This window comes from Bombus fervidus, chromosome 16 (genome assembly GCF_041682495.2).
Source record: "Bombus fervidus isolate BK054 chromosome 16, iyBomFerv1, whole genome shotgun sequence".
Taxonomy (NCBI): domain Eukaryota; kingdom Metazoa; phylum Arthropoda; class Insecta; order Hymenoptera; family Apidae; genus Bombus; species Bombus fervidus.
This window is the reverse complement of record NC_091532.1, coordinates 4,119,683-4,143,296: the sequence shown is the minus strand read 5'-3', so window position 1 is coordinate 4,143,296 and position 23,614 is coordinate 4,119,683. Positions and strand designations below refer to the sequence as shown.

The window sequence follows — 23,614 nt, the reverse complement described above, 5'->3', positions numbered from 1 at the left end:
TCGCAACCAATAGGCGATAATAATAATTTGTTTACTAATTTTAATATAATTTTTTACAGGGCCCAAGTAGATCAAGGTAGATAATAGATGAAATATAATTGAAGTTTTCAGTAAAGATAAAATAACAGTTTGTGATATTATTTGAATGCATTCGATTTATCCATGTGTTCTGTATTTACTTTATAACATTGCACTTGGCAACTCATGTATATATACATAAATCACATAGATATAGATATAGTAAAAGTACAGGTTATGGATCGGATGGTAGCGATTCAGCAGTTTCAGTCACAGTAGTTTCAGTCACGTTACGTTTAAGTCTGTATTGCAATATTTAACCACCGGTGATCACTAGTTTAAATGTTATAATGAGTTTCAAGTTAATTTCTTTTTATTGTAATTAAATTCACTGAAAGTGTACTATATGTCGAGACTCTGACAAGCTGAAAATTCCGCAACATATAAAAACCTACATACTGCCGGTATTCTTATAACTTATAGTAGTATCGAACAAAGGATACGCATATATATACATTGAATGTTTCATTTAATCCTGCAATGTTGAAGGAAACGTTTCGTTGCAACGATAAATCGAGGAAATATCATGATGTATAAACAAAATATCATGTCGAGTCTCGATTGTCAATATACTCCAGGAAAATTAATATGACCGATGTTAAAAGTCACAAGAGGAAAGTTCAATGTGAAAGGTTGTTTGTGCGTAAAACAATCTTTTTACCTAATCGAAAAAGTGATGCAAAAGGTCTTATGCCAGTGATGAATAGAATAGTGATGAAAAATCTCGAAACGTGTCTTGCATCATAACTTGCATGTCAACCACCTAAATAATCAAAAGTACGTATTACATTTCACTATTAACATTTTTCAATGATCCTTATTATTATTCGATTTGTTCATAATACGTATTTCACATAATAACATACATTCTACATACTATGGATTTGTATATATTCTGTCACTTATACATTCCAAAATATGTAGGTATTGACGAATGATACTCGTGATTTACAATTTACGAGGTGATACTGCAATGCGAACTTTATTAGGAATATAAATTAATTTTTGGAAGTTTTAAAATTTTGACAAAGGATACTATAGATAGGTGTTCAATTCCATTATTTATATCCTTCTGTAACTTCATTAAAAATAGTCAATAATTGCTCTATTTGTTAATTGTTTTTATCCTTAATATATACTATCATGGGTGAAATTTCATTTCATGTGAATCTTATTTTAATATTATCGTTCCGCAATAATATCAGTGCAAGAAGCTACCATTCGTTTGATATTAAATAATAATAAAATATTTAATTACATTTAATTGTTTGACTTTATTGGTCTTTAAAATAAAACAAATCTTTTGTGGTGATATCTCGACTTAAAATTAAGGAATCAAACTAATACTTTGAAATATTAATAAAGCCAAATAAATCATTTTGTCAAATACATAAAAAATTTTTGCGATATTTTGTATACATAATATCTTAAACATATGTAACATAAATATAAATAGTTCATCTAACTAAATTATTTCGCAGAACTTTTCTTTTATCGATCGTGTTTGTATGTAAAATATTGATTAATACTAGGACTACTAGAGTAGTCAAAATTATCAATTCCTAGTTTGTCACAGAAATTTATATATTGATAAAGATTTCTTCGTTCACTTAAGAAATTATTTGATATAAAAATAGCATATTCTAAGAAAAAGCAGAAGAAGTATACATGTAGTCTTTTTATGCATTTAGTCTTAAATTTGTACATACAGTAATGCATAAGTGGATCGCATGTAATTTGTAACTAGTAATTTGAAAGTACTATATACACATCTGTGTGTAAAATTTATTGAAACAGTTCGGTAATGTAATCTTAAATGATACGAAAATCAATTGGCAATTAAGTACATATCAAGTTTATACATATGTATCGAAGAGTTTAAAAATAAGGTGAAGGAAAAAGAAGATTAGATCGTACTATTATCTGGAATTATTCATGTCAATGTCATTTTTTAATTCAATTTGTCAAGGAAGAATTTTTCACGGAAATGTTGCACAATGATTTTGATCAGTAAAATGGGCGTATGCGATGCATATTGCGATATTGCATATTGAGAATCATTAAGCTATGCTGTAGTTACAGTGGGCGATTTACGCGAACTGACACTCTAAGTTCTGATGAAAGGAACATCTGAAAATCGAAATACACTTATAAGAATATTTCATTAATTTGGACAATACGACGTATATGTTGCGATTTTACATCAGTATATCGCGATATGCGATCATATAGGCATCTTCATACCTCTTATATTGTTCGGAAAATTCGTAGCGGAAGTTAAGAAAAATCTAACTACAATTATACCTTTTACTATCTATTACATAATGAATATTTTCGGCAATCAATTTCTTTAAGTACAAACTTCTTTTACAAACTTCTAGAGTATTGAATATTTTGTTTATTGATATTTTTTGAATAAGTTTTGTAAAGATCACTAAAAATAATACACAATAAGATTATATTACATATGTATGTATGTATATTTGGCAAATAAAACAGATGCAGATGAATATTTCAGCTACGATTCAAAATTTCTTCGATATATATATATATATATATATATATATATATATCCAATATTATCTCAGTGAAAAATATTAATCTGTTCTTCTAACGAATTTTCAATGTTTCTCTTTAATTCTTCTCAGTATCAAATTAAGAGAAATATTTGTACGAATGTTCTATTATTTGATAAATATTTTTCTAATATTTATTATCTAATATTATTCAATATTTCTAATAATAAAATCGCACGCTTCTATCATTAAAAGTATAATTCTTGCAAATCGTAGTGTTACAAAGATATCGCATTGCACTGTGTGTACAGTACATTATAGCTTCACGAGTATGTCGTCACTGCATGCGTGATGACAACTGGTCGTAAATGTTTATCTGCTTTTATATAGCTCTTAAGAACAGAAAGATATTTAGTCAGTTTTGTTCTCACATAATTTGAAGAACGTATTCGAGTCGGGTCCATGGTTGTGATTAAAGTGAGTTTTAATTGATTCGAAAAATTGTGGGGCTATGTACTTATAAAAAATTAATATTTAATTTGTCCAATAAAGACGAAGAAAGCGTTCTAACAAAAATAATTTTATGTATATTTTCACTGAAAAGATAGTAATAAAATATCAATGCGCAATTCTTCTGTAGTTGAATTTTGTGTTGTAAGTGCCGCATTATTTAATTATTAATGTATAACGCATATAAATTTTAAATGAAATATATATTTTTTAATTTATACTTAATATTACACTTAATAATTAATATATAATGTATATTTTACATATAATTAAAATTTTGTATTTATATTTGAGCTTTACATACTTATATATATATATATATGTTATGATTCTCATTAATTTTTTCAATGATTTTATCCTTGAACGTATCCTTAATCTTTAAGTAACTTTATGATTATCATCATTGTTTTATGCTGTTCTTATCAAAATTATTAATATGTATATCGTGCAAAACAACGATGATTAGAACTTAGCGCTCATACAGTCGTGTGAATGTCGTATTCGAGTACATGATATTTAAATATCCACTATGTAACAATAGTGTATACTGCTATCATCTGATTGTTATGTTAATAACAGGTACTCATATTTATTATTATCATAAAGAGAAGCTGAGTATTTACATCAAATTATCACAACCGATAAAACGATTATCTACTAACGCAATGGATTTAGATTTAAATCTTAAACTCGTGGATGAACTTTGATCGCGTATCCTAATCGCTTCCCTCCTTTTTTGAATTGTAAAATTATATAAGCACATTTAACGGAAGATTCTTTGGTGAAATTACAGAAAAATGACGACGCACAAAGGGATTTCCACGTCGTGTGAGGACGGTCTCGATGTCTCCGATAATGAGAAAAAAGCGAACGAGAATAAAGAAGAGGAGACACAGATGAAAAGGTCGAGGTGCAAACTCGACGCGAACGGTCGACTAAACCTTAAAGATATTCTACTGTCTTTCAATGGACCGATCAGCCAAGAGCAAGCATGGGCCTTGTGTTATCAAACCGCCAAGAGTTTGTCACGTTTGTCAGAAAATAATTTCTACGAACTTTCGGAGTTATCACAGATCGTCCTTCACAAGGATGGCGATGTTTGGCTTGGCGATCTAATCGGTGAGCTGATATAATCTTTTGATTTTTTCAAAGAAACACTCAACTATCTTTTATCGTGGAATATCTTATCGATGTATTGTTTTATAATCAGTAACAGAAAAGATATAGAATGAAGATACGATATATATATATATATGTAAATTAATTTAAATCGATAAAAATGATAATGAACATGGAATACATTATATAGTAATTCCTCATACAATATATTGTTTAATATATATATAATATAATATATAGTTGTATAATATATATATTACACACGTTAACTATAATATAATAATTATTGCCTAATAATTGTGTTTCTACTGATTATTGTACGGCCACCTCGTAGAAAAGGGTTGCACAAAGGTTCACTGTATTGCCAAATGTAGTTGCAATATAGTCGTCGCACTATATGTCTATGTATAATTGTTGTATAGTTGGCATATTTTACGATTTATAGTATAAGTATCATACAATTATTATATAGTCATGTGCTATAAATTATAATATGATATATGTATATAGTATGGTATGTAGTACATAATCTTTTGTTATACATGTAGCATTCTTTTGTACAGTTATGTGTATAGTAATATATTTAAGTACAATATGTACCTATAGATATTAGTTATGTTAATGTAATATAATTTTTTGGTATATATTATAATATAGTATTATATATAATATATATAATATAGTATATATTTAATATTATATTATAATATAGAGGGTGAGTAATTGTATAGTAAATTATATAGCACACGTTTACAAACGCTTGTAATTCAACATATTTCAAATGTTACATAATTTCCAACATTCGTTTGTAAATCAAGTGCAAAATTTACAAATGACTCAGGGTGTTTGTATCAGGGTATGTGTAAGTTTGTAGGCAGATTAGCAATATTAATTAATTGTGTCTGTGAGCAGTTTTATCGATAAAACTATTAATATACGTGATCGCACAAAAAGAGACGATCGAAAGTTATTGAACTTCGTGTGGAAATGATTAATCATCGTTTCTGATCATGTACAAAGCATTTTATAATTTTGGAATCCATTTTTTTTTTTATCTATTTCCTGATGTGTTTGTTACAGAATCGGAAAAACCACGCGTATCCGAGAAAAAGGTAAGCAATTTTAAATAATATTTTTTAATGAAAAAGCTATGATATTTTATATTATTTCGTTGATATAAAATATATATAATATATATAAAATAAAAATATATTTTCATTTTTTGCAGGCAATGTTCTCACTAGGCATGATGATATTCAAAACGCTTGATTTCGGCCTAGATGAACAAGAAGAAAGGCCTTTATCACCGGATTTAGAAGCACTTATAACATTAATGACAAGTGCCGATCAAGGTACAATTAATGTATAAAAAATAAAATTCAATAGAAACATACACAGGAGTTATGTAAAATTAATTATTTTTCTTGTTACACAGAAATTGAAGGAGAAACGGAAGAACGTCCGCAGGAAACGGACGATGAAGGTATTGAGCGTGACTCCAGTGATGCCGATGTAGATGAATTTTCATCGCAAAAAAGTAACGATATGTATGAGGAAAGATCATCGGTGTATTCATTAAAAAATGTAATGCAAGTAAGTAAAATAAGCAAATATATTTTTTATTTACTTTATCACATATATGCGAATAATATATATGATATGAAGATAATGTAAACAAAAATTCGAAGTTTGTATAATAACCTTTATGAAAATATATAAACAAATGTATATATAGTTATGTACCAGGCATATGCAAACTTCTATGGAATCTGCTGAAATTCATTATAAGGCCGTAATACGGGCATTGGTAGCAGAGGCTTTGGAACTGTCGCACTTTTTGGATACAGTAGCGGCTGATAAAGTACATGCTAGTCAAAGAGAATCTGTTACTGACGGCAATAAGCAAACCTCGATGTCTGTTCAAAACCTTGATACGTTAGATTTTATTGATTGGGTAAGATTTCACAATGGATTAACCACGAAAAATATATGATTCATGTTGCGGGCTTATGTAAATGTAGCATTGTTTCTTGTTTTACGAAATTGAGATAGAGTGTTTCAAGACCGCAGATTCGAATTTCACGTGTTAAAAGTAGTCTCTAAAAATATTTTTGTTGTACTGTAATACAGAAACATCTTGTTAATAATATCTATGTATATCGTATATCAAGTTCGTTCGATATTTCTTGATATTTCCTTAACAAGAATGAGTAAATTTAAAAATGTAATAAAATAATGAAATAGTCGCATTTAAATTGTGTTATAAAACCACGCATAAGTACGTGCTATAACTCGCGTAAAATAGAACAGTTGACATTGCTGTGTCGCATAAAGTTATTTGTCACTTTGCAGAGATAAGATATTTGAGATTTATTGACTTGACTCTCTATCGTTATAGACTGACATTAGGATTTGGAGGGCTATACAAGTACGTGATTGTTAATAATACTTGCGCATGTGAAAGCGATATGTTAGAGCGATATGTTATGTACTTAATTATTGAGCATGTAGCATGATTAGTCTCACTATTATCAAGCATTGTTTTCTACATAGTTAGAACAATATTATCAGTCATTATATTTTAAATGCATGTGCTGATTTGATTTCAAATTTATCTATGCAAAATACTTCAAAAGTTAGTCAATTTTAATGTTTCTAGTCTATTTTACAAATTCAAGTATGAAATACTTTTTGAATACTCTGTGTTATATAAGTAGCATTATACAAGTAGCATAATATATTTATAATTAAAAACAACAAAAGGGTACTTAGTAAAATTTAGAAAAAAATGTTCATCTAATATATATGTATGTTCTCTTTTTAAAGCTTCAGTTGCATTTACGAGATCGGAAGAATTAAAATAACTATTTTAATAGGCAAGATTTTGGGTGCAAGTTATCCAGGAATTAAGGAAAGGTGTAAAGCTAAAAAAAGTGGAAGCTAATTTGGGTTCAAAGAATACTACACGTGGACGTGGAAAGGGAGCTGAGTTTGAATTAACTCCGTATGAAATTTTGATGGACGACATACGAAAAAGGAGGTATCGTTTGAGGAAGACACCATCTCCGACGCCACATTTGCGAAAAGACGCGCATGCTGTTATTCTTGAATTTATTCGGAGTAGACCGCCTTTAAAAAAGGTAACATGCTATTAAAAACGATGCTTTATTCAGACTTCATTAATGAGATTCCAATATAAGAATGGTAAAAATTGCAGTTTCTTAAAGTTTTACTAGATTTTAGAGATATAATTTTATACAGGCATCTGAAAGACAGCTGCCACCCCTGCAAAAGGAATGGACTCTCCGGGAATTACTTATGGAAAGTATAAAGAAGCCGCCAAATTTAAGATCGTCGCGCAATAGATACGTTCCTAAGACCGAAAGAATATCTCTTCAGAATGGTAAGTTGTATTTCGTATTTACATACACAACGATAACTTTGTGCATGTCATACTGCTTTATAAAATATATTTTCTCTGTTCGTGTACAATTATACAATAAATTCATGAAACCAACGCATTCAGTTCATATTTCGTACACCAATAATTGCGACATTACATATCAATCAATCGTATTGGTTATTGATTTTTGTGGTACCTCAATAAATCTTCGCTGAACTATAAAATGAGCGAAAATTCCAAAATGTGTGGTGATATATTTCCTCTGCCTAGAATGATGATTAAAACTAAGAACCACGATACATATGTGAGCTATATTTTATTCTGTGTCTCCTTTCAATTTCTAAACAAAATTTTTAACTTCATTCCTCGTATAGAAAATAGATAATAGTATGTAGTCTTTGAAATAAACGACTTTTGTATTCCTGTAGAAGCATGCATAAAGAGAGCTATTATAACTTTTATATCGATCATAAGCAGAAACATTTTAACCGAGTTGCATCAATACCGTTGCATCCGTATGCTTGGAATTTTATGGACCAACATGGTGTGCATACACAGCCACGCGTTGCACACGTGCGATTGCATTTTTATAGAAATACATTCAACCGAGAATACACATGCGCGAGGGGATGAGCGCGAGCGCAGTGCCCATACAGGGTCGCACATCTCTCAGCCTTAACATACTCTTGCGGGATAGGATTTGACAATTGCACCGCAGTGCGGCCAGGGCAGTGGTATCTGTGTCTTCATTTCTTTCCAATAATAATAATCATAATAATAGCAACAATAATGATAATCATTTAATGTTCGTATCCCAATTCTTGAGAGTAGAATTTGATAACTCCAACGCAGTGCGACCAGTACAGTGGTATCTGTGTCTTCACATTTTTTCCAATAATAATAATAATAATACAAACAATAATGATAATCATTTAATGCTCGTATCCCAACGATACTTTTGATATTTCGATATATGTATTATTAAATATTCTCTAAATTAAACACATTGGCTACTTTGCAATAAAGAGACCAGTGTAATCGTTTTGGTCAACAGAATATTAGGAAGATAATAATTTTCGTGTTTAGTCATTGTCCGTTGGGGGTGGTACGAATCGTGACGAATACTTTTTATCGCAATAGAGAAGGGTCGATCTGTATGAATCATGATTCGCGACGGTAGACCGGCATCGCAAGCCCCAGACCGTTCGTGCGATCAATAACCGAAAGCGCACAAGGGGGCGAGAGCTGACGTCGCCCGAAACGTCACCGTACAACGCGACCGCTAAATCTTTGCTTGATTTCTCGCGTGTCGCTCGCTCGTACTGTTGGCTTCGCTCATTGGTTTCCTCGCTTCATCCGCATTTCCTTGTTTCTTGTTCTGTCTCGTTCGCGCGTTTCCGGGGAAAAAGTAAAAGGTGCAGCTCGAGCGTGAAATTCAATCGGGTTGCGTCTAAACGTGTACGAGTAAGTCAAGTGCAAAGGAGGATAGGCACACTAACGAGCACGTGTGCTTGATGTACAGTCCCTACCAGTGGATCTGCAAGCATCACGGTGGGCCAAGGATTTGACAGGATGGATAAAACGAACAGATGAACAAGGAGAACAGCTTGGACGCTGGTAATCCAATATTTCTGATTGTTTATCGAACGAAGAGAAACAATGGATTTATGAGATCTTAACTGGAACGTTTCAAATTGATGAACGTCTTGATTCACAGGCTGTGAGATCGTCAAGTCGAGCCAAAAGATTGTAGAAGAATCAACAGAACTAGTAACTTCCGGTTGGACGTCGCGATCGTCGCAAGTAGAGCCATTGTAAAGAATTATGTTGACACGCAGTATGTTCGGTTTAAATATGCACAGCCATTTTGTTATTAAACTGTTTAACATGCAAAACACGTTTAAAATCGTTAATAATTCTTCTGCAGTGAATACTTCGTTTAATTCTGCAATCCTTTTAATCCTGTACTGGGGGAAAAATAAGCAAAGGTAGAGATAAGTATAATTTTAACGATATAATATCCACTTTAAACAAATTTAGATCTGCAACTAAATAATCTTGGCCTTTCTATGTTAAAAGACTATCAGAAAGTATAAATAAAAAGAAAGCATCAGTTGTTAGAAATAGTAGACAAAAATGAAGGAAAACATTGAGGAATGTAGTGTTCCATTCTAATATTCTAGAATTGAAATCATGATACTTTGTTTGATGTGGGATTGTTTGGATCATTGTTTATGTTGAAACATTAAAGCACATTAAAACACATGAAACTGGCCAGAATGAGGAAGATTAAACCGGACATACTGTATATATTAGCAGAAGAAAAGAGTAAATATAGAAAAGAGGAATAATATTACCGATCGTAGGCGGTGAGTCCCGCATGATAGTCCTGGGTGAAGTTCCACCGTCGCAACCGGAGCAGGAACAGGAACCCGCGCAGGATGTGGCGGCACAGTGGTTGCAGGCAGAGAATCAGACGAATGCCGCGGTTACGACTACAGTTGGCTCGGTTACGACCAATGTACCGACTACCGCGAGTCGGAACAGAACGAACGTACCACCGGTTCCGCAGCCGAGGCAGAGAATCGGCAAGCCAGAAATTAGGGTTCCGGGAAACAGGAATCGTAAGTCGCGTAGAAGGCGCATTACGGTCGCAGGTAATCATACCATTCATCTTTTTTTCGGCCAGTACAACGGGTAACATATATAGAAATATTTTTGGGCTGCAGACGATGAATTCGTTTTAGCTATATTTCAATTGATGCAACAGTTACTTAAAGCAAGTTTCACGGATTGTTAGCCTGATTGTGTTTTGCATAATAACTTGCATAATAACATAATACTTGAAATGTAGCGATCAGAGTTTATTATGAACATTGATATTAGTTTTATTGAATTATAGGAGCATTAGTTATTTCTGATACTGAAAGATCTAAAATATTTTTCTCTTTTATAAATATTTCTATGTAATTTTAATGTGTATTTATAATCCTATGTGTCCGTGCAGGAGGCAATTATGTATGTATTTAGGATTTACTGAGGTACCACAATTTTGTGAATATTTAACCATATTTTTTTTGTACAATTTTACGGTCACGTGTCATGTTCATTGGTCATCAACATACACGCAACTACTCTTCCGATAACAATGATTGATGCATATTTTGGGGTCCATCTCTATGAATGACGTTTTTTAGATCAAATCCAAAGTACTGCTGATGTCAAGGATAGTGAATCACCTACAGTACCGAAACCTCCTCGAAGGGATTTGGACAACACGAATTCTACGACAAATAAAAGAAAAGTAATACCTGTAGATTTTGATTTAAAGGTAAATTATAATTTTTCATTTCTTGTATCTTTGTTTCCAATTCTTTTTACTTAAATTAGTATATATTTTGAAAATAGCTCGATGCAGAAGACGAAGATGATGACGAAGATTACAACGATGAATTGGCAGTAACAAGATTTGAAGAAGAGGATGAAGGATCAAATTACTGGCAACTAAAAGAAGATTACACATTTGTAGATAGGGGTAATACTCGCAGTAGGCATAAAGATCAAAGGGATGACGACGAAGCAAGTTCTGCTAATCCTTGGCGAAAAACTGGTGGTTTACGTTTAACGAGGAATGAATATCATCGATTTTGTGATGCGCAACTTGAATGTAATTATCGTAATTATTATGTGTTTTAATTCATAATGAATGAAACCAGATATTGGAAAATATATATATTCAAATTTAATTACTTTTAGCATATGATCTCGCAACACAGTGTCCATCTAGAAGAGCATCGGCTCGAAAACACGCAGCAAGACGTAGTATAGCACTTACAGCGTTAACTGGTACCACGTCTCTTCCTCACTCAAGGCCACAGAGTCGTACTCAATGTACAGGTGCAACAGAGTCGTCGTTAAGTCAAGGTCCGAGTCCCAATATCAGCGTAAATCCTAGTCCGAGTTTGAGTCCTCAGCCGAGAGCAAGACAACCGCGACGATCGCAAACCATTGTCGAAGGTACAAAGGATAGAGAAGATCAAAATGAAGACTGGCAAGATGATAAAGGACAGGTATTATGTTACAGAAATCAGTCTACTGTTGGAACAATATATTTCAAGAATAAAGAAACCGTCGTTTATATAAAATACATTTTAGAGATTTTACTGAACGTAAATTGTTTAATAACAAATAAATTTTTTTTATAGAAGCCTACATTAGGTGACATGTTCCTGGATGAAAGACTTTCTTTAACCCTAGAAGAGATTGTGCATATTCGTAGTGTATTAACTAAAGCAGAACTGGAATCTCTGCCCGTAGAAGGTCGCGTAAAGGAAGATGTAGAAAAGAGGCGCGTTTGTTTCCTTTGCCTAAAAACTAGGTTCGGACTGTTAGGACCATGGGGACAACGTTGTCGCTTATGTGAAAGGACAGTATGTGTAAAATGTTATTCCAAAGTAAGTTCCAGAGATTTTTGTTAATTTAATCTTAATTAATAAATTTCGATTAAAATATTACTCTTGTTATAGATGCGAATTCCAACAGAACATTTCGCCCACGTTCCGGTAGTTTTATTATCCCCTGGTCTTCTTCTTTCTCCATCATCTTCAGAACCAGATACTAGCAAAAGTTCATGGCTAAGAGGCACTGGCGCAGCTGGATCTGCACCGGCATCACCGGCTTCTAGACGCAAGGATTCATCATTGAAAAGCGTGACACCTTCATCTACGCCTACTACTACACCTGTTTTGATACTTACACCGACTTCCACACCGCCTTCCCATGCTCGTCGCGAAACAGAGAATCAAGATAAAAGGTTTACTTTTTACTTGCGGTTTTTACTTTTAAAATGTTTGCTCTTTATGTTAACATTAGAGATACCTTTTTTTTTTATAATTTGCTATTTTCCATAACAAAATTTGATCATACAGGAGTTATAAAAGCACTGGCAGTCCAGCCAATGTGCCATCACTGAAGGCATTCTCCAGTTTCACTAGTCAAAGCTCGGAACAACGATTGGCCGCGGAAAGATTGAGAGGCGTCTCTATGGTAGTCTGTCATGACTGCCGCATTATGGTGATACAGATAATTAAGAGTTCAAGAACAACACGAGCTACGATACGTAACAATGTCATTTCGCGACTTACTTTGAACCTTTCGCCAGCCTATGTTTGAATTTTCTCTGAAAAAACGAAGTTCCATGCACGAGATTTCTGTTGGATACAATGGCGCATCTCATTTTCTCTTTAGCTAATGCGTAACATGCTATTTATGCCAATAAGTGAGGCACGTAGATTAGATTTCTTCTTCTTGTACCGGTGTCTTCTTGTGCTCCTTATGCCATTAATCTCCTATGAATAGTCATGGATATCTCTAAAAGAACGAGCCCTTCAAATGATACATATTGTGATTGCATTATACGAGATTGAGTACTCAACACTGTATTGGTTCTAAAATTTATCATTTGATAGTGATGGAATTATTCTATTATTGTCATGTAACTTTGTTTCGAGAAATGAAGTTCTTTCTAAATAAGTTTGTTCATTTTTTTAATGTAGGAACATATTAAACAAAATAACTGATTATTCATACAAACTGATTAGAAATTTTGTTTAGAATCTACAAAGTACGATTTTTTATATTAAAGTATACAAAGGAAATTAATTCTATGATATATTTTAGCATGGATGGTGGAATTTAAAGGATGAGTCTAGTACGAAATCGGCACAGAGTGGCATTTAATATAGTCTACGTACCTACATTCAGGCTTACATCTAAGTAGATCGTTAATGCATGCAAATTTGAAAATGATACGATTAGAGTCAAGTATTTAATTACGACGGCTAAGGTTCCGTTTGGTTTTCAATAACGGTGAACTATTTTTCGCTTCCCATTTCAATAATTACTAATAATAATAACTGTATTAATAAAAAAAAGATAACAAGCTATTGTGCGATTGCATTGCGCATTATGTGCGTTCTCAGTTCATAAAAACTGAGAATCCATGTTTAACCCGATCAGTTATTTCGGGATTTTGAGAATGTGTACATATATGTTCCTTTTGCTCTCACATTGTTGTGAACACTAAATCTAAAAATAATATCGCATTTACCGTAAAATTTAGTTGAGAGAAAGAAAATTATCATAAGCGAAAATCAGCGAAGAAAAAATAAAAATGTTGAGATATTAAATGTAATCTACGTATATGTGCCAGAAACATTGTTTCACGCAATAGTGATCGAATTATGATTAATTCTGATCTATTAAGCTGTGCATTAGTTTCGATTATGCAACTACTAATTCGAATCATTGAAAAATTCTAATTTTCTTCATTATTCGATTCGCTAATGTATTCATGTAACACATAATTCTTGCGTGATTATAGATTTTATATTTCATATATCGATGATAATTGTGTTTGAAATTCCAAGTGTCTTTACTTTTGTCAGTAATTCTTGTTAATAATCTAATTAAGGCGAGAGGTACGCATACATAAGCACACACATATTATAAACTAGCGAGAGAATCAAATACTCTGACAACCCCGAAGGAAAAGAATGTTATTTTTTTGCGTCCGCGTGACATTAGTTTATTTTAAGAGAATATATTTAATTCGTAGAGTGAGTCAAAGTCGGAGCACAATTGTACTATAAGTCCGTTTTAATAGAATTCATTAATTTAAATTCTTTTGTATGACGTTTGTGATATTAATTTATTGCTTTCTATGTCTACTATTTATTATATTTATTTAATTCTGCGAATTAATTAGTAGCTGTGTTCCTTTATAATTGTATATATAATTATACACCTATATTTTGTTGCCTATTATTATTCGTTGAAATATTTTTTTATTTATATTATTTATATTTATATTATTATTGGTATCAAAACTATGAAGTTTACATTTTCGTTTGTGTTTTAATCTCACGTAAATTAATTATATTGCGACACAAGTTAATAAGCGGAGAAGAGAAAATGAATTTAAAAAATAAAAGAAGAAAATAGTGGCTCTTGTTACGGCCACGTTTATAGAAAATTAGTACAATTAAGTGGCTGTTCGCTTGCACTGGTTAAAGGTGTGCTATTAACGAGGAAATGTACAAATGTAAACCTATGATGGTTCAGAGTACAAACAAAGAATGCGAATTGCACTATGATGATTAAAATGCTGGTACAGCGTCTGTCACCGGGTTATATACATAAAAACAGCGTGGTTATAAATTTATTCATACGTGTAAAGTGCATTGGTGAATTTTACAAACGGGTGAATTAGTTTGATTGAGGATGAAGTTTATTTATTTTTCTAATCACACAAGTACTTAGATTTCCCAATAATTTCCAAGCAAAAATCAAAATGAATATAGTTCGTATAGTACGTCAAGAAAAGCAATGTACAATAAACAGATTTTTTCGAAGACCATGTAAAAAAACACCACGACACTTTATGAACAATACGAACATAAAATTCTATTTGTAGAAAATTATTACAATAAAACTAAACTGAGAAAAACTGCTAAATAACAGAGTCACAATGGTATGACATTATAAGACATAAAACGACTTACGTGATGGCAATTGAAAAAGATCGTTTATTATATTAATTTATTGTTTTTTATGTACGATGTATATGTATACCTATAAATAATTAGAAATCTTGTTTTTATGATAAAAGCGACCAAAATACATTCTATTCCGATTCATTACTTAAACCGTTGTCTTTCTGAGCAAAAGCATCTCTTTTATTTTCTACTTTTATACCAACAATAAGAAATTTTTATTTACATAAATTATATATTACTGAAATATTTTTCATATATAACGACACACCTTGTGAAAAATATAATTTCTTTTAAATATTTTTCATTCGTATTATATATTAATTAATATTAAAATGTAAAATTTCTTAATTAAAGTGATATTTAAAAAATATAACGGAAATTATTGTATAGATGCTAATTCGTATAATAATATTAATATTTTGGCATTAATTCCTCAAATGATTAAGGTTCCTAAATATTTGAATTAATTATTTAGAATTTTTCCACACAAAAATTTTCGTTTGGAAACAAACAAAAGTTGAAACGTAAATAAATAAACCAAAAATATTAATGAAGAAAATCTAAAATACAGACAAAAGAGATCTAGATGTAAACGGTTTTTACTATCTTTACAATAAAATTTACCAAATCTTTTATGTTATCTTAAGACATCTATTTACATATTAATTGATGCAATATATGTTTATGCTTGTACATATGATACAGAAATAAGGTAATATATACATACGAGTAATACTGATCAATTACAAAGTTTACAATGAATTTATTTAAAAGAATGAAATTCACGTTAAAAAATGAAATACAATATGGCGAAAATTTCAAGGAAAAATATCATCACAGCCGTTGATTCTATTAATTACTAGAAATGTAAAATCGTGCAATTATAAAATATCAAAACATTTGTTTAAAACATTAAAATGATTCAAATATATATGAATAAAATATTCTATGCACGACAATAATGTGTTAAAAGATAATACAAATTTTGTGGTATCCATGCCAAATTTGAATGCCAAAACTTATATCATAGAAATAACAGAATCCTTTATCTTCAGTATTATGTTGTAACTTCCGTGATGAACTTAAAAAGAAAAGATAAAAATAATCTCGTGGTTTGAAAGAAATACTCTTTTATCTGACTTAATACTACTTTTTTAATTTCAGCATTCTTAAATATAGAATACCTTTGTACATACATGTTAAGTAGCTATTGCTGTTTCCGACAGGTAATGCGTTATCGTATAAAGTACGAATTCAGCGTACGTTGCATTGTGACGAAGTATAATTTGCAGATATTTGAAGATGGTTCTGGGTCTCGTAACCGCATCAGAAACTTAAAATTGCTCTGCTCCGTCATACCGCTTAGGTGTTGTTTTCCCACAACGCTCACGATCGCCAAATCCGCACTTTAGTCATCACGTACACTGCGCATATTAAACGAATATGATTTTATTTACATTTGAGCGACAAATACACAATGGTTGTTCTATCGAATCGCAATAATACTACATACTCTTATCTATGATTTCAAAGAAACATATCAGTACGAAAATTTATCTTTATATACCTATACGATAAACATAATTTGTATATTCGATCAAAGTCGATGACAGATACTTTTTTTAGCGAAACATGAATCATGTTATTGTACTTATACACAGACGCAACGATCGTAAAATATTTGGCTATAATTGCATAAGAAAATAATATGATAGTAGCTCTTAATTTTTCGAAGATCTATTTCGTGGTAAAATAAGAATCATATCCTCGTAAAGATTCAAAAACATATATAAAAACTTGGACATCTGTAAAATGCGAATTATGTACACAATGTAAAATGTTGGTTGTGGAACTATGGTTTTTACTTTTATGCGTTTTCCTGTTTCATACTTCGTTTCATGATATTTAATTTCATGTTAACGTGAAGCAAATAACATATCCGATATTTATTCTAGAAAATTGTTTACAACGAAGTAAGAGATAAAGCTAAAATATGTAAATTCTACCATTCATCTAATTAGATTTCATCACTGCAATAGATTAATAATATTAATCATCAATAGTCATCCTTAAACAACATTCCTGTACAAGATGTTCCATTATAGTAAGTGTCCCATGATGAATGAAAACTTTGTCCTTGCACTTAAAAGCTATGTTAACAGAAATGAGTATGAGAGAGCATATAAGAATAAGTTTCTGACTTCCTTTAATAAAAGTTGAGATCAGCATGTACAGGAATATCTTCTAGGTAATAAGAATAAACTCAAAGTTCTACTAATAAATAAATAGTACAGACGTATGTTGAAAAATGTGATGCTTACTGGAAGACGGTATTAGAGTCTGACTATAAGAGATTTATTTTTTTTTACTCTCTTTGATGAGAATTACAAGAATACAGTTGTAATATTTCAATCATTCAAATCATCAATTACAATTGTGTATATACAATCACCAATTAAAGACATAAAAACCAATCAAATTATTTTACAAAATATTATTTTATTAAAATTTTGGCAAAAATCATTCATTGTCATGAAACAAATAAAATGAAATATATTAAAATACAGGACAACATAAAGAGAAGATTTTACGCACAAGCAACCGCAAATTAATACTGAAAAAATAATCACAGAGAAGTCAAAATTGAAGATTCAGAAATGTTTGCAACTGTATTCATTGATTCTCTCCGCTACATGAATTACCACTTACATTAAAGTGCTGAACAACAAATTCGGTTGCCCGTACGAAGTCTTCCAGCTTTATTTTCAAATTCATGCAATATATCATTTTTGATAAAGACTCCATCCAAAATAATATGTTTATTCGTGATTTGATACTCAGCACTCTGCACGGCCTCTTTTTAATTTATACAGAAACAATTGTTAAACAATGATTAACGTATCAGACAGGTAGCACAGATACGTTGAGGCCCGATGCAGTCATCGTGGCAAAACGCGCCACACTGTCGACATATTACCATAGCACCTCGCATATTACATTCGCAGGGAGGTGGTGGATCTCCACCCATGATCATACCAGGTGCTCCGGGTTCGGCGCCACCGCCTCCTCTACCATCGGTGCCCCTTGCTTTCAACGTTACGGCCTGATGCGAACCTTCTCCTGCACTGGCTGGTCTACCACGTACTAGATGCACCCCGACTCCCATTCCCGCGATCTGAGGAGGTAGAGGTGGAGCAGAAGATGCTCTTGGTGCACTGTCTCCAACTCCTGTTCTCTGTACCAGTATATATTGACCTAATCCGCCTGTTGTCGTGGATCCTAATTGTGCTACAGTATTGCTTTCTGGAACCTAAAAATGTTGTTTAACAATTAAACCTTTTAACAATATTTTTTATTTTAGAGCAGTAATTTAAATTTATATCCTTCTCTCATAGGAGATATAATTGCAATTGGTTGGTCATGAGAAAAAATATATGACGCTCCAATATTTTTATTAATATATGTAATTTCTTTTATCCTTGTTCTGCCTATTTTCAAACAAGAATCGTTCTGTAAAATAGATCACTTTGATATTTCATTTTGGTTGTTGCTCATTTGCACAAAAATATTGCGATATTGTTTCTACTACTTTTAGAAACTCAAAACTAGTAAGTAGATTTATTTATTTAGGTACCTGTATGATACAGTGATCATCACAAACCACCCGCAAGATTAGCACTGTACACACAGAAAAATATGAAATAATATATGATGCAATCTTGAGTTTCTACTTTATGTGTGAATATTCCAAACATAGATTGCAAGATTAAATAAACTTTTGAAACATTTAAATTATAATAATATCCCTAATATTTTTCTGTTCTATTTTGTTATTTGTATTTATAAATAAGATTTTGTATTTCCTTCTCAATATACTTAGGACCTAAATAAAACTAAATTAGACAAACAATGCACCCTTGTTTTCAGAATAAAATAAGAAAAAATGTAACACGTAACATGCTACTATCATATAATTTCTACAAGAAGTATGTCATACCTCTGTGGAAGTAGCTTGACGTGCTGTTGCAAACACGTGTCTTAACATAACTGCTTGCGTTTTATTTTGAGCTTGTTTATTTTGTATCGTCTGTGATGGTTTCTGAGTTTTGACAGTCGTAATTGTACGGCCACCAGATTTATTCGTCGTAAACGCTCCATCACCTCTGGCAAGTAAACTAGGAGGAGGTTTCAAATGAGCCTTCAGTTGATCTCTATTTGGCGAACTTTGTATGACCTACAATAACACAAATACATCTTATTTCACATAAAACAAAAATTAAATTCCAAACTTTTCTAACAAAAGTTGATTTGTTAAAATTACCGCTTGACATATTTGATAGCTGCGTTCTAAATTAACTGCACCAGGAGGTTCTTTTGTAGTACTACGAGATCGACCTCCTCCTTGTTCTTTATTACTATTCCTGGAACCTCTTTGACTACCTTGATTATTAGAACGCGAAGATCTTGAGGACACAGCGACCGCCGTTCCAGGATATTGTTGTTGCTGTATGGTTGCTACAACTTGTCGTGGTTGCGTAGGAGCCGACGCTTGATGTTGAATAACAATAGTATTTTGTGCACGATTTTGTGGTTGTACACCAATCGCGGCCGTCACGGTATTCGGAACTTGATTTTGAGTTACGGTGTTTCTAATATTCCGTGTGTTGCTATTTTGAGTATTTAATTGAACGACTTCTTCTTGCGTTCTCATTATATTCACTTGCGAGGTTGTATTCTGTTGATTCTGAATTTGAGCAGTAATTGGAGATGTGCTATTCAAAGTCGATGCAGTGTTTTGATCAGAATGAAAGCTTGTTTGTACAAATCTGATGGACTGCAGTTGTGGAAAGGCAATAATAGGCGAGCTTTGAGACTGAAAATTTTTCATTATACAACTCGTTCCTGGTGTACCGATTGCGAGACCTTCTGACTGAAACGGAGTTCCCTGAACAACTGGTAGTTGAATACAGTTGACTGATTCTACATTAGAATCTGCATTAATAAATTGCTGTGGTGGGTTAGCTGAATCAGTCGAAGTGGGTGTCTCGTTGCATTCGTCCTGAGTGGTTACCGTAATGTTAGCGGCCACAGATCCATCAAGAGCTGCAGCTACTAGTGGCCATGGAACTTGAAGCTCTTCCTGAGTCTTCATAAAATAAAATTAACTTTTTTCAATACAAAAATACATTGTTGATGATTATACATTATAAAAAAGAGGTACGAAATTATTTGAAGTTTTTATCAGTACACTTACCCTATTATTATTGTTAATATTATTAACTGTGGGGTCTACCGACCAACTACATTCTAACATTTCAGAACAAACATAGTTATTTGCTTCTCGAAGAGCTTCATCTTCGTTTCCACTATTTACATCTTGTTGCTCTCTAGCAACTTCCGATTGCCCCGAGACCACTTGCGTTTCAGTTTCTTCGGCATTATTCGACCCCATTTCCATTCCATCAAGAATAGGGTATATTATTTCTTCAGAACATCCCGAAATCTCTTCGTACACTTCGCGCATTTCTCCCCTTACCTGAAAGAGGTGTATCATATTTGTTTTTTAACAGAACTTGATAATTTTATGTTGTAAATCTTTACAAACGGTATAAATTATCACCTCCAATTCGTGAATACGTTGTAACGTTTCACTGTCGATTTCCATTCCTTCAGGAATTTGCGATTCACCGTCCGTTGGATTCTCATGAGAAACCTGTGTTGCTTCAGTTTGATTGTTATTAATTAACGCAGAATCATCCATAACGATTTCGGTCGGTCTAACTTGCTCGTGCGATGGTGAAGTCTCGAGTATAGTTGTAGTCTCACAGTCAGACATTGGATAAATTTGTTCTTCCGACATTTGAGATATTTCCTGTTTCGAAATTTGCGGTACTTGATCTATGGAAGTTTGAGACGTACATTCTGTTGATAATTGGGACGATGTCTCCCTGGATGTATGAGGGATTTGTTCTGTTTGTTCACTGGATCTTGGTGAAGTATTCTCTTCAGGTAAGAGTATTCTATTTTCCTCGGATACTTCGAGGATGTGGTTCTCCATTGATTGAAGATTCTTTTCATCTTGAGGTAAATGAATTTCTTCGTCATAATTCGTCGTGTTTGAAATACTTTCTTGACAAACCTGAGTTACTACTTCATTCTCTTCAATTATATCTTGTTTTTCTGGAAGATCAATAATTTTCTCGTCTTCCTCTAATTTATCCTGATGCATTTCAGTATCAGCTATCGTTTCTACAGAATTTATGTTTACAGATTCTATATGTTTTTCATCGATTAATGTATGCGTTGTTTCGTTATATTCTGCTGGTAATAATTCTTGTATTTCTGTTGTTTCGTTCAATTCGTCTGAATTATTTATACTAGTTTCAACTTTACAATTATCTTCTTCGACTTTATCTTCAGACATAATAGGACAGGGAGTATCTGATACAGGTGTATCTACATTAGATTCTAAACGAAGTCTTAAACTTGAACGCGTTACAGCTCCGCCAGATCTTGTTTCAGTAATACAGTGAAGACCTGATCTAAGTTTAGGTTCACGTTTCTCACCCCATATGGGTTCAAAATGTTTAACTTTCCATGGATCCAATTTATTCTTATCTCTCTCTGCCTCCATCTTCAATCTTTGTTGATTCTCTGGAGTAAACTCTCCTTCTGCCAAACGTTTACGCCATTCTAGGCAAGCTCGTGCAAAGAATTCATTATTTAATCCAGATGTAGCAGCATCCTGGTAGCAACAGATAAAATATAAAGTTTTATAAAACAGATATAATTTTAAATATTTCAAAAAAATAAATAAGTAAGATAATAAAGCATTATAAGTTAAGCATTATTAATAAACACACTGTTAAAATTACCTGTCTATCTACAGCTGGTAAAAGTTGTGCAAGTTTCCTTTGATATAAAGGTGGTAAACCTTGAAAAGTATGCCTATTTAAAAGAGCACGTAAACTTGTACTTGCTAAGATACTTGCTGGAGACTCAAGATCTACAAGACCAGCCTCTAGTTGTGCAGTTGCTGATAATCGTTTTGTTGATCGTCTACGTCCAGATTTTAAACTAAATCCTGGCAAACTTGCTAGGACTTCTCTCATTGTGGCAGCAGGCTCTTCGGTTGCTATATTTGAATAACGTTATACTAACATATATAACAATAAAGTAGTAAATCAATGTATATTGAAATTATTAAAATATTATATCATTTTATTTATTTATTTATTTATACTTATGTAAATATAAATTAGTAAATATATCTGACTTACTAGTATTAATATGTTGTACATTATTAACAGGAGAAGGAGGATCATTCGGTGGAGGTGGAGGTAATGGTTTAACGACAATCCTTGGAAGAGTACGAGAATTGCCAGCTGCAATTGTAGTATTTTTCCTACGCCTCTTGGCCTGCTGTCGTAGTGCATGTTTAATAACTTTTTTACTGTGCACCATGCTAGAATAGCCAGAGCAACCTGGACTAGTTTCACACCCTTCACCTTTGGCAAGTTCTACATCTGTGTCCATGACAGTACCTATACTGTGAACATTGTTGATTGAAATGCCGGCTAATCGAACATCAACTCACAATAACACTGTGTTCGACCAAAAGCGGATTTTCCACGTTTTATTTCATATTGTAGAAAAAAATTAAAAAAAGCGATTACTCTGATGGGAGAGAAATAAACATTCTTTAGTAGTAGCACTTTACTGACATTTCGATATAATCAAGGAAACTTTAACAATTTATACAGTATCATTTAATCCATGTCATTTAAAGATTTGTGCACGCAGAAAATTCGAATGAATTTACAAATTTCACAGCTTCTTAATCTATTGGCAAAATGCCACTCGGAAAAACTCGCAAAGTTCCGCTTCTATCGGCCATATTGTATTTACATATTTATACCATGAAAGCGCTATCGACATAGAGAGCGCTTCTTAGTTCCCTCAGGTTTCATAAATATCTGTCTATACGTCGTCTGTACTAAATTTAATAAATACCACATAATTCTTTTGAAAACACAAATATAAGAACAAGCGAAGTTATCATATGATACCTATATGTAACATGTATGGTTTAAAATAAATAAAAAAAAAAGAGATATTTTCAACGATGTAAGAAATAACATAAATAAGAATAGCAGAAAGATGAATATGCTAAAAGTATCTTGCTTTCCGCCAAATACTTTTTCACAGGTAATGCAAGTGCACAAATATATATATATATATATATTTCACTATAGAAGACCAATAAGAACACATCATTTTAAATTACAAAGAGTAAGATTTGGACTTTTGATTGGATAATACGTAGTATCTTAATAAAAATTTCGTGGATTCTATTAATAAATAATTTAACGCATAAATGAATCTTAATCAATTCATTATTTATACGTATAATAACATTTATAAATAACAAA

The 23,614-nt window shown here is 32.2% G+C and overlaps 2 protein-coding genes across 10 annotated transcripts; one reads left to right on the top strand and one right to left on the bottom strand.

Moving 5' to 3' along the window:
• Positions 1-160: 160 nt before the first annotated feature.
• Positions 161-15,332, top strand: Spir (spire type actin nucleation factor). Of its 4 annotated transcripts, XM_072019490.1 has the most exons (16): positions 161-482; positions 568-855; positions 3,898-4,223; positions 5,304-5,335; positions 5,452-5,575; positions 5,659-5,816; positions 5,959-6,177; positions 6,622-6,651; positions 7,100-7,363; positions 7,485-7,626; positions 10,824-10,957; positions 11,035-11,293; positions 11,383-11,696; positions 11,832-12,080; positions 12,153-12,439; positions 12,555-15,332. In XM_072019490.1, exons 3-16 carry the CDS (start codon positions 3,902-3,904, stop codon positions 12,796-12,798), a joined length of 2,778 nt encoding a protein of 925 aa, XP_071875591.1. In that variant the 5' UTR covers positions 161-482; positions 568-855; positions 3,898-3,901; the 3' UTR covers positions 12,799-15,332. The 4 variants fall into 4 exon arrangements, with proteins under 4 accessions (XP_071875591.1, XP_071875594.1, XP_071875592.1 ...); XM_072019491.1 differs by lacking the exons at positions 161-482; positions 568-855 and adding an exon at positions 2,930-3,071; XM_072019492.1 differs by lacking the exons at positions 161-482; positions 568-855 and adding an exon at positions 3,096-3,248.
• Positions 15,333-15,925: 593 nt separating this feature from the next.
• Positions 15,926-23,105, bottom strand: Asx (transcriptional regulator additional sex combs). 6 transcript variants are annotated; one of them, XM_072019486.1, is made up of 9 exons: positions 22,463-23,104; positions 22,058-22,317; positions 20,803-21,927; positions 20,437-20,718; positions 19,504-20,328; positions 19,180-19,416; positions 16,696-18,492; positions 16,379-16,606; positions 15,926-16,263 (listed from the first exon to the last, which is right to left on the bottom strand). In XM_072019486.1, exons 1-7 carry the CDS (start codon positions 22,716-22,718, stop codon positions 18,076-18,078), a joined length of 3,402 nt encoding a protein of 1,133 aa, XP_071875587.1. In that variant the 5' UTR covers positions 22,719-23,104; the 3' UTR covers positions 15,926-16,263; positions 16,379-16,606; positions 16,696-18,075. The 6 variants fall into 6 exon arrangements, with proteins under 6 accessions (XP_071875587.1, XP_071875588.1, XP_071875589.1 ...); XM_072019487.1 differs by having other exon boundaries at positions 16,750-18,492; XM_072019488.1 differs by having other exon boundaries at positions 18,219-18,492.
• Positions 23,106-23,614: the final 509 nt, after the last annotated feature.

What these genes read in the sequence shown, in the direction of transcription:
- Asx (XM_072019484.1), bottom strand. Translation starts at nt 22,718, where the DNA reads ATGGACACAGATGTAGAACTTGCCAAAGGTGAAGGGTGTGAAACTAGT. An exon ending in TACCAGCTGTAGATAGACAG is followed by an intron (nt 21,928 to 22,057) that starts GTAATTTTAACA and finishes TGTTGCTACCAG; the next exon opens with GATGCTGCTACATCTGGATT. An exon ending in AACGTATTCACGAATTGGAG is followed by an intron (nt 20,719 to 20,802) that starts GTGATAATTTAT and finishes CACCTCTTTCAG; the next exon opens with GTAAGGGGAGAAATGCGCGA.
- Spir (XM_072019490.1), top strand. Translation starts at nt 3,902, where the DNA reads ATGACGACGCACAAAGGGATTTCCACGTCGTGTGAGGACGGTCTCGAT. An exon ending in CATTAAAAAATGTAATGCAA is followed by an intron (nt 5,817 to 5,958) that starts GTAAGTAAAATA and finishes ATGTATATATAG; the next exon opens with TTATGTACCAGGCATATGCA. An exon ending in GTGTAAAATGTTATTCCAAA is followed by an intron (nt 12,081 to 12,152) that starts GTAAGTTCCAGA and finishes CTCTTGTTATAG; the next exon opens with ATGCGAATTCCAACAGAACA.